The following is an 11,828-nucleotide window of genomic DNA, read 5'->3' as shown; positions in this document are numbered from 1 at the left end:
CGGGCTGGAGAACCTAGTGTGAGAGCATGGCTACAGAACCTGGCTGGAGAACCTGGAGAACCTGGCTGGAGAACCTAGCAAGAGAACATGGACACAGAACTTGGCTGGAGATTGTGGCTAGAGATCCTGGCAAGGCTGCTGATCAACTGAACGCTGTCTCCGTGTCATTCCTTCTTCGCCGACTCTGTCCACACCTTTGGGGACCCCTGGACCTGCTGGGGCCCAGCAGGTGAAAAGGAGTATTTGTGGGGAAAAGATATTCAGCGGGGGAGACCAGGTTATTGAGGGTGCTATAGGCCATTGGAAAGACTAGAAATTCCTCTGACTGGGATGGAAGGAAATGGAATGTTGGCATGATCTAATTTTCAGTTAGGAAGACTTTTTCTAGATACCGTGTTGAGAAGAGGAATTTCTCACCCCAATTTCTCATCTGTAGATGAGAACAGATGCAGAAAGACCTATTAGGAGGCTAATGCAATAATCCATGCTAGACAGGGTGGTAGCTACCACTGGTAGTATAGGAGGTAATGAGAAGGGCTTTGTCTAAGTCAGCGTGACCCGTTCTAACAGAATACTGTAGGTTCAGTGGCTTAGACAATTTAAATTGACTTCTCACAGTTCTGGGGATTAGAAGTCTGAGATCAGAGTACCAACATGACTGGGTTCTGGTGAGAAGAACCCACTTTCTGATTTTCAGATGGTTATCTTGTGGGGGGTCTTCACATGGCAGGGGAAGAGAGAGAGAAGCAATCTCTAATAAGGGCAATAATCTTATCATGAGAGTTCCAAATGATAAGGAGATTATGGTTTCAACATATGAAGTGAATGGGGGATAAAAAAATGTAATCCATAACAAGATTAGATTTTCATAACTAGAAGCAAAAGAAACTTAAGAGTATGAATATGGACTGTAAGAAGGATGAACAATAAAATTTGTTAACATGAAATTGAAAATAAAACACCTACAATCTCTGAGGTTAAAAATACTTTTTAGAATATTAAATATACTGCTTTGTTTCCTTCATTTTAATTTGTATTTATCCAATAATAGTGGTGTTTAATAAATGAAAACTTTCCACTTTTTCATCTGGCTTTCCTGGTAGTGCTATGTTTGAGAACGTGTAGCATTTATCCTCAAAGTTAGCCTATGCTCTTCATTTTGGGAATAATAGCTTATCATCATAGCCATCTCAGACCATTACCTAGTTTCTTATCAATCAGTTCATGACATTAATTTAAAAATCTGATGTTGTAATCATGTTAGAAAATGATGCTTTATTAGTATAGTGATGCTAACATTATACTGAAAAAAGACTAAGAAGTACCAGTTGGTACAGAGGAAAGGTAGGTATGTTTTTTATGATAAAATAATGTTTTAAGTAAAGAGGAAAGGCTATTTTAATTAACATATAAACGTGTAGTTCTGTGAGTAAGCATTTTTCCTTTCCCTTCTGCTTTTTCTTAGGTGTTCTTGGCAGCCCTCTCATTCACCTTTATTTCTAGGGCACTAAGTGGAGCCATTATGAAAAGTTCCATCACCCAGATAGAAAGGAGATTTGACATAACATCTTCTGTTGCTGGCTTAATTGACGGAAGCTTTGAAATTGGTAATTTTTATTTCTCTTTTGATTATTACTTAGTAACCAGGTTTGCAGAGGAAAAAACTTTTCATATATGCTCTTCACCACTGGTTCTCAATCACAGATAAATTTGCCCCGGAGCCAGTTTGGCAACATGTGGAGACATTTTGGGTTGTCATAACTGAGGGGGGAGGGGTTGCCAATGGCATCTTGCAGTAAAAGTCAGGAATGCTACTGAACATCCTACAGTGCACAGAGCAGCCCCAACATTGACATCCATCCCAGAATGTCAACAGTACAGAGATTGAAAAGCCCTGATCTACACGATCTCATTACTTACAAACAAATACTTTTCAGGGCTTTACCTTCGCTCTCTCAAGATTCCCTAATGGGAAAAAAAAGTTGTGTTTTTTTTTCATTGGAGAGAGAATTATTATTTTGATTATTTGAGGAGGGAAGAACAGCTTTAGAAGAACCTTTGTTAAGTTTCTACTGTTTAACTGGGTATAAAATTTGGGGTTAAAAGTCTTTTTTCAGTCCCTTGCTTTGTTGTCTTCCTTTTGATTTGGATTTCTCTCATAGTAATGAGAGTTTTATATAATTATTGAACATTATATTATTTATTTTATAAATTAGAGCTCATTGCCTCTGCCCATTTTTCCTTTTTTTCTCACTGTTTATAACTTAAAAGGACTTTAAAGTTATGTCTGTTGTATAGATTACAAATATTTTCTACAATTTGTTGTTTATCTTTTAACTTTAAAATGCCTACAATAATAAAAGCATAATATGCTAATTAGACCAGACGTCCTTCTGGACACCCTTCCAGACGACATTCAGAATGAAGCCAGGGCTGGGAGGGCAGCAGCCGACGAGGCCCAAGGCAGAGGCAGCCACCATGGCTGCGGGTGTGGGCCAAGGCAGCAGCTGCGGTGGCGGTGGCCACGGCCCTTGCACAAATTTTGTGCATTGGGCCTCTAATATTTAGATATTGAGTAAAAAATAATTGTATGAAGGAAGACACATCTATCTTTTTGTTATGAATTCTGACTTTTCATGATCCAGAGGATATTATACCCTAAATATCCTTCACTCTCACCTCCCTGGTTTAGTGACACCATCTAGAATGTTAGTATTAGTCTGTTGATCTAATTTATTGTATGTCTCTTTAAATTCTAATTTACTGTATGTCTCTTTTTATTGCAGAATTGAGTCTTAATATTTTTGTTAAGCCTTGTAGCTGTTTAACAGCACTTATTCTGAGTTGGATATAAGTTTTACTGGTTTCTTTGCTTAACACTGTTTCTCGACTCTTATGACTTCAAATCTCATGTTTATTTTTTTCTGAAGATTATTTTCATGAAGTTATATTTTCCAGAGATATTTGAACACATGACATTTTCTGAGGCCTTGCTTGCTGGAAAATGTATTTATTTTACTATCATATTCAAGCAATAATTGTCTGAATGTATAATTAAAAGTTCAAAATCTATTTTTCCTCAGAACATTTAAAAACATTTATCTACTGTTTTATATGCATAATGTTGTATGATAAATCATTACCAGTATCGTTGTCATGCACTGACAGGTACCTTCTCTTTATTCCTGAATTTCAGAAATTTTATCAGCATACACTCAGGATTATGGCTTTTATTTTATTTATGGTGGAGAAATTTTCATATGAAGGCTTGAGACTTCGTTTACTTCACTGAATTTGTTTTATAATTTTACATTTCTTTCTTCCCCTCCATTTTCTTCTGAAGCATATATATGATGAATATTAAATTTTCTGGCTAATTTTCTTTAAATTTTCTTTCTAAAATTCTACCTTTTTATCTTTATGTTCCAACAATATTATTTGATACTGTCTCTCGTCTTATCCTATCAGGCCCCAACAAGTGCATTTTAATGATATTTTAAATTTATAATACTTTATTATTCTCTTACTATTTTTAGCCTTTCAATTCTTCTTTTATGGATATCCATGTAATTCTAAAATACTAAATAGATTTTTTTCCAGTTTCTCCTCTTTTTAGTTGTTTTATTTAACTATTTCCTCACAGGTTACTTTATCTGCCAGTTCATTTTGGTGGCTTTTATTTCAAGCTATTTTTTTTTCATCAAATGTTCAGTAATTCTTGGTTGTTGTTTGTTATTATACTTGTAGCTCAGATGGATCAGAATTGGTTATGACTCCCTCTACTTGGAATGCTCTTTTCCCCCCTTTTTAATGTAAATAATTTATACTCAGTATTCAATCTCCTGACCCCTCCTCCAGGAAACTCTTGTGAAACCCTTAATTAATTTAAGTTTCCCCCTTCTGTGGTCTAACAGCACAACTGTCTATTTGTATGTTTTCATCACTGGTATGTACACATCTTGAGGACAGACAGATATCATGGTTCATTTTTGTATATTTCTGGATCCCTACACCATGGCAAGTATTTAATTGGGATTTCGAGAATGCTAGAGTGAATAAATGCGTGAATGAATACCTTTCCCTCAGGTCAGAAAGTTTTTCTTCATTTTTCTTCATTCCAGTGCAATCCAGTTAACTCCAAATTCTGCAATAAAATATTGCTTCACTAATATTGCAAGTAAGTCAAGAGCTTTTTTTTGTATCTGAAACCTATTCTACTTATTATTGATACCATAAAATTTTACAGTGAATAAGTCGTTCCATCTTCTCAATTAAATTGCATCCCTCATGTCTTTGAGGGATGATACCATGTCCTGTGCTCTATGTGTGTTCATTCTGGGGCCTTCCATTCTACTGAGCATAAGATTAGACTCGCTGAATGAACATATAAAAATAACATTGTCCTCTTTCTAGGAAATTTGTTTGTGATTGTATTTGTGAGTTACTTTGGATCTAAACTACACAGACCAAAAATAATTGGAATTGGTTGTTTCATTATGGGCATTGGAAGTATTTTGACCGCTTTACCACATTTCTTCATGGGATAGTAAGTGTTAAATAGCTCTGTGCCATTAATTACCACTTACTTGTAAATTAATGGTAGAATTTTTTTCCTTTTAGATAAGAAGTCACCTTTTGAGGGGAATACCCACTAAATATGTGTAGAAATGGAGTGTGTGTTTTTTTATGTAATAGAACTCATTGCAGTAAATACCCTGGTTTTCACTGAATTTGAAATGTAAATAGCATTGAAGAAAGTGTACATTTTTATCAGAAATAAGTAAGATCTGTATGACTTTTCAGTATAGCATATATATTCACACCTTTGCCTACAAGATTTTATATATTCAATAAACTTCACCACTCAACTTACTGCAGTATGGGTTTCCCCGGTACCATAGCCATTATTCTTCCTAAGATGACTGTGTAGTTAAGATTAGAGTCAGGCCTGGCTGGCGTGGCTCAGTGGTTGAGCATCAATCTGTGAACCAGGAGGTCATGGTTCAATTCTCAGTCAGGGCACATGCCTGAGTTGTGGGCTCAATCCCCAATAGGGGGCATGCAGGAGCAGTCAATCAATGATTCTCTCTCATCATTGATGTTTCTATCTCTCTCTCCCTTCCTCTCTGAAATAAATAAATAAAAATAAAAGCCTAGAGTCAGTTGTTAACAACAGCAAACCTAAAATAAGGATGGCTTAAATAAGATAGAGGTTTATTTTTCACGCACAAAGTTAATGTAGCTGTCGCAGGGATGGCAAGTCCGTGCCTCTTTTTATCATATTGCTCTGCAATGGTCCAAATTGTGGCAACCTTGTTCCAGGCAACAGGACAGCGGAAGGGGAAGAACAAGGAGAAGAAAGAGAGTGCACAGAGCATGGGGCTTAGGGAATATTTTCGGAAGCATAGAACTTCTACTGACTTCACATTGGCCCAAACTTATTTACGTTTCACATCCAGATAGGAAGACATTAGAAAAAATAGACTTTATTCCAAGTGGGCATGCTACTAGCTAAAAATCCCACCTTCTATTACAATGGAAAGAGAGAAGAATGGCTATTGAGAGACAACGAGCAGTTTCTGCTAAAGACATTGATTACCTACTCAGTGCCGAAGCCAACAATCACGCCTTTGGTTCCATATTAATTCCTTCCCCTCCCTTCCCCCCATATTTGACTTTCATAAGCACCTTCTTCTTCCTGGTACTTCTCCTTCTGATTTGCACTATATTGTTCTCTCTTGATTTATTTCCTGTCTTTGTGGTTTCTTCATCATGCACATCCTTTTCTTCAGCTGCTGACACCAGACTGTCAGTTATCCCGTAAATTCCCTCTTCAATCTCCTTCACTTTTCATTCTAGATGATTCATATGGATTGTATGCATCAAATGCAACTATCACCTATGCGTGGTGACTTTTCCTTATACTCAAGATCGATATAATCACCCACCTCATGAGCTTCTCCAATTTAACACCCTACAAGCATTTCCCATCCATATATTAAAAACTGAATTCAGCCCTGTACCAAAATCAGCTTGGATTTTTCACCTTCACTCTTTCCATGACTCATATTTACCCACAAAGAAACTCAAACCAAAGTCAAAGGCTTCATCCTAGACTTTTTCTTTATTTCAACACAAATGACCAGCAGTCACGAAATCTTGCTTATTCTATCTATCTGTCAAAGTTGTACCATCCTTTCATCCCATTGCCCCAAATCTACTTGAGGCTTCCCTCCTTTCTGGCCTGGCTTTTTGCTACCAGTCTATCCTCCATTCTAACTCATATTCTGTATTAGAGCATTCATTTTAAAATGAAAATTTAATTACTTTTTTCTGCTTAAAACTCCCAATTTCTAGAACAGTGTTTTTTAAATTTCAGATTCTGAACTATTAGTGGACCAAAAAATTTGATTTGATTAATTATTGAAACCAACAATAAGATAGGATCGAATTGAATAAAATAGAATAGAAGAATATACAATGTGAATAGAAACAAACACTGTTGATTGAAACTTTTGGTTGTTAGTGTGTACTGTGTGTGTGCATATGTACATATTGTGATTGTGATACAAAATGCATTTCTTACTGTTGGTCACAGTCAAAAATATTGAATACTGCTCCCCTGTGGATTAATATCTATACTCATTTACATATACAGGTTGCTCATTGAACTTCCTAACTTCATTTTACACTGCTCCCCATGATCCAATATCACATTCCAGGCCTGCAGTTTCTCAAATATGCCCTAATAAGTCATACCTCTGCACATGGTGTTTCTTACTATCTTGAATACTTTATCTAGCTATTAACTAGATAAAGTTAATTAACTCTTATCCATCTTCAAGATTTATCTCACATGTCATCCTCACTGAGAAGTCTTCTCTAATCCACTCCCCTTGACCTCAAGTAAAGTGTATCATCCCTTTTTTCTTGTGACAACTCAGGATTTAGTGTATTAAATTTATCTTTTGTGCCATATATGCTCATCTTAGAGACTGTCAAATTCCCCAAGTATAAAAACTGTGATTTATCTCTATGTTGCTTTGTTTGTTTGTTTGTTTGTTTGTTTTGTGGAGCTGAGTATAATACCTGGCATATAGTAGGCTGTCCTTGGAGCTCATGCTGTGCCTCCCTGTTTTTGGATATCAGCATGTGTCCTCATTCTAGCTCTATCACTGTTATTCTTAAGTTCTTCCACATCAAATGAATTAGAACTTTTTAAACTAAGATTGAAGAGTCAGGCTTATGATTGTGTGTGTGTGTGAGGTGTCAAAGGGTGTGTGTGTGTGTGTGTGTGTGTGTGTGTGTGTACATGAAAGAAAATATAACAAATTATTTATAGAAAATGTAGATGAGTTAGTATGTATTACAGATTGATTTGGAAAAAAACTGTTCTAAAGTTTATTAAATGTTATAAAGTTTATTAAATAGTTTAAATTGTGACTGTCTTTGAGGATGATTCAAAGGGATGGAAGATTCAGTAAGAGGGTTGTTGTTTTTTAAGATAAAACCAAGGTATTGCACACCTTCACCAGATTATAAATACTCCTGGGATGGTAGTAACATGACAATCCTTGCCTGAGGAGTAGTAAGTGCTATTGCTTAGAGAACACCCCCATTTCACTTTCATTCATCACCTCAAATACAAGCTGAGAAGCTGAAAAAAAGAATTCAGATTGAATTCAGATTATTTGGAGAAGAGAGTGGTGCAAATAAAGAGAAAATTTTCTCTGTATTTCTGGGGAAAGTAAAAATATTCAGTAGCTAAACAAAAATTTAAATCTAGGCCCTGCCTCGGTAGCTCAATTCGTTGGAGCTTTCTCCTGATATGCCAATGTTTCGGGTTCAATCCCTAGTCAGGGCACATATAAGAGCCAATCAATGAATGCATAGATGCAGAGGTGGGTGTAATAGTGAATTGATGTTTCTCTCTCTCTCTCGCTCTCTCTCTCTTTCTCTCTCTCTTTCACCAATAAACATTTTAAAAAGTTAAATCTAGTGATTTTCTTACAGTTACAGGTATTCTAAAGAAGCCTTTATTAATCCACTGGAGAACTTAACATCAAGCTTACCAACCTGTTCAATTAGTCAAAATGTGTTACTCAAAACATCACCTGAGAAAGAGGGAAAAGGTAAGGGTTGACACTAGTGAATATCACTAATAAATATTCTAAAATTTATCAACTTAATTACATCTGTAAAAATGATTAGCAAAATTGATTTAAAACAAATAGGAAAAAACACTTGCATTTTACAATAGTGTTAATATATTATACATAAAGAGCTTTTAGAAAAATAAAAATAGTAATATTTTGGTAGGAAATAGGCAAAATATGTGCATTTAAAATAAAGAGGGAAGTGAATACATAAATTAAAATGGTACTTTACTTTCTGTGAAAAAATTGGAAATTGTTACACCAAGATTTTTTTTACCTACTACAACACAAATCATAATATATAATTACAAATTATAACACCCATTAAAAGGTTTTCTGCCTAGCCAAAACCGGTTTGGCTCAGTAGATAGAGCGTCGGCCTGCGGACTGAAAGGTCCCAGGTTCGATTCCGGTCAAGGGCATGTACCGGGGTTGGGGGCACATCCCCAGTGGGGGATGTGCAGGAAGTGACTGATCGATGGTTCTCTTTCATCGATGTTTCTGACTCTCTATCTCGCTCCCTTCCTCTCTGTAAAAAATCAATAAAATATATTTAAAAAAAAAAAGGTTTTCTGCCTAGTATGAAAAGATTAAAAATAAAAATAAATGAGGTAGAGAAAAAGATACATTTATGTTTTGCTGGAAATGTAAAACTCTTTGGATATTAATTTTCAATATAGTAAAGAACAAAAATATGAATATCTGATTAAAATAAAACACTCTCTTGCCTACATAGGTTGGGAAAAGGAATCTGACTCATATACATGGGTATATGTCCTAATGGGCAATTTGCTTCGTGGAATTGGGGAAAGCCCCATACAACCCTTGGGGATTTCTTACCTGGATGATTTTGCTAAAGAAGGAGAGACTTCTTTTTATATAGGTAATGTACAGAACAATATTAGTTTTTATGATTATTTTCTTTGGGTCTACCGTTGAAATAATAGGGTTTCTTAATTTATTCTTTTTTCTCCTTTTATTAAATTTATTGGGGTGACACTAAATAACAAAATTATACAGGTTTCAGGTGCACAATTATATAATATATCATCTGTATGTTATATTGTGTGCTCATCACCCCAAGTCAAGTTTCCTTCCACACCATATATCCCCCAAACTCTCCTCCATCTCCCCTCAACCCCCTCCCCTGGCAATCACCATCAGTCATTCTTTTATTTATTAAAAGTTTTATTTGGAAAAAATGTATTGCATAATGTTACTTTTAAGGACATATTGAATAAGAACCGTGCATTTCTGGCATCTGATAAAATAGTTTTGTAATATTTTCAGGTATTTTGCTTGCAATAGGAATGATTGGTCCAATCCTCGGCTTTACAGTGGGATCTCTGTTTTCTAAAATGTATGTGGATATTGGATACGTAGATCTGAGTAAGTATAATCAGAACAAGGTAACATGATAATGTTTTCCAAGTACAGGACATCATTCCAAATTAATTTAATTAATTCTTTCAATAGTCCTTTGCTGACAATCAGAAGTTACAGATAGGAAATAAATATATTAATAACCAGAATAGCCCTACCGGTTTGGCTCAATGGATAGAGCGTCAGCCTGTGGACCAAAGGGTCCCAGGTTCGATTCCAGTCAAGGGCACATACCTCAGTTGCAGGCTCCTCCCCAACCCAGGCCCTGGTTAGGGCTCATGCAGGAGGCAACCAATCAATGTGTTTCTCTCACATCCATATTTCTCTCTGTCTTCCCTTCTCTCTCTTCCATTCTCTCTAAAAATCAATGGAAAAATATTCTTGGGTGAGGATGAACAAAAAAAAATAAAATCCCATTCCTTTAAAAAAAAATAAATAACCAGAATAAAACTAAAATTCATCTCCTGTCTAAACCAGACTTTTACCACTAAGTATATAATAAAAATTGTTTTAACAAACTTGCTTAAGATTAGTTTATCCAAAATAATTGCATAATTGCAGGTTTCTCAAATATGCCCTGTAATATCACTTCCCTGCATTTATCCTTGGAAAACCTTCTCTCCGTTTTCTATTTGAATAGTTCTTAAAATCTTTTCCAAATTGTGGCTTCTGTTCAGAGAAAAATTACTACACCCTCTTCAGAGAAACCATATGGCCCAAAGTTCAGTGCCCCTATTAGTCATCAAGAGCATGCCTTTACTGTAGCCTTTATGCAATTAGCCATAAACATTAGTGCACTTACCTATCATCTCTTTTAGAACATATCAGGATGGTCTCTGACTTCACATATAATAAGTAATTAGTGTTTGTGAATAAACAAATCTTATTTTCTATCTCACCAGGACTTGAACAGATCTTTAAGGAGATCAAAGGACTCATTTCCATACTGGAGTAGACATCATAGTAGGCCAACAATAACCACAAACTTGGAAAGTGTTTTATAATATAAAGCTAAAGCCAGTATCTGTTGAAATGTTGTACATTTATTTTGGAAATGTAATTAGAGTTTAGGTTCACATTCTGTACATTTCTACTCATACACCTCCACGTACATCGTTGTTTTTATCACTAAGAATACAGAAATAAATTGTTAAAGTCTGTAGGATGATCATTTTGTAACCTCTTTTCTATAATCAGAAATCACTACTCACAATATTTTAGAATTCTTGGTGATTCCATTTCTACCGCTGAATGCTTAGATCTTATTACACCTTTCTTATTTAGCCATGACTATGATGTAAATATATGATAAAGTATATACTCAGCCTCAAGCTATTCTTTTCATGCAGAAATTTGGATCCAGCCTTAACAAGATATTCTGATTAGTTTTCAAAAAAATACAGATTTTTCTGTAGAATTTTTAAAATTTTTAAGACAGTGTGTGAGCTAAGGAAAATACTTCAATAGGCCATGTTTAATTATATTGTGACTTCTAGTTCCTGTATGTAGACCAGTGATAGAATAAGAAAAATGTTATCAAAAGACATTTCTGACAGATGAATAATTAGCATATAGATGGAGTCACTGCTTTTACAATTGTTTCCTAAAATCTGAGTTGCTGATTATGAAACAATATTACAATATAAATCAATTCTAAACCCAGATCTGCGCATACTTGAAAGCTACTTCATGAAATGGAATGGATAATTTATTTCTATACAGTTTTAAATAAAGTCAATATTTTTTCATGTCATTAAGTTTTCTGATAGATCCACGTGTAGTGCTAATATTAATGTGCTTCAAACTTCTATGATGTGTGTGTACATGTGTCTGGGTATGTGTGTATGTGTTGTGCTTTCTTACTACTTAGAATGTTTACTTAATGCTCGCTGAAATAGCTCATTTATATTTGTTTAGATATAGTGTGTACATATTACTCATGAATGCTGTGCTGTCAAAGAGTTGGAAATGCAGGTTTCTGGAGGAGGAGAGAGGAAACTCCATGATTGGCTGTGAGAAATTCTTGCAAAGTTCTGTAAATATCATTGCTGGTGCTTTCTCTTTTTTTTTAAATATATTTTTTATTGATTAAGATATTACATATGTGTCCTTGTCCCCACGTGCCCTCTAAACTCCCCCGCCCCCACGTTGTCCGTGTCCATTGGTTAGGCCTATATGCCTGCATATAAGTCTTTTGGTTGATCTTTCCCCCTTACCGCCACCCTCCCTTACCCTCCCTCCAAAGCCCGACAGTCCAATCAATGCCTCTCCGTCTCTGGATCAGTCCTT

The 11,828-nt window shown here is 35.4% G+C and overlaps 1 protein-coding gene across 3 annotated transcripts in view; it reads left to right on the top strand.

The window, feature by feature from the left end:
• The window catches only part of LOC102773004 (solute carrier organic anion transporter family member 1B3), a 50,418-nt gene that overhangs the window by 9,363 nt on the left and 29,227 nt on the right, over nucleotides 1–11,828 (top strand). For 2 of the 3 annotated variants that reach the window (XM_006773153.2, XM_015570092.1), the window contains 5 exons: nucleotides 1,466–1,607; nucleotides 4,414–4,546; nucleotides 8,014–8,132; nucleotides 8,893–9,039; nucleotides 9,447–9,545. In XM_006773153.2, the coding sequence (XP_006773216.1) occupies nucleotides 1,466–1,607; nucleotides 4,414–4,546; nucleotides 8,014–8,132; nucleotides 8,893–9,039; nucleotides 9,447–9,545 (640 nt within the window). Of the gene's footprint in view, nucleotides 1–1,465; nucleotides 1,608–4,121; nucleotides 4,178–4,413; nucleotides 4,547–8,013; nucleotides 8,133–8,892; nucleotides 9,040–9,446; nucleotides 9,546–11,828 lie in introns of those variants that run through there. The other variant, XM_006773154.2, reaches the window with a different exon arrangement.

The sequence above is a fragment of the Myotis davidii genome, unplaced genomic scaffold (genome assembly GCF_000327345.1).
Source record: "Myotis davidii unplaced genomic scaffold, ASM32734v1 scaffold346, whole genome shotgun sequence".
Classification (NCBI taxonomy): domain Eukaryota; kingdom Metazoa; phylum Chordata; class Mammalia; order Chiroptera; family Vespertilionidae; genus Myotis; species Myotis davidii.
The sequence above is the reverse complement of the archived record's forward strand: the minus strand, read 5'-3'. Positions and strand labels throughout refer to the sequence as shown.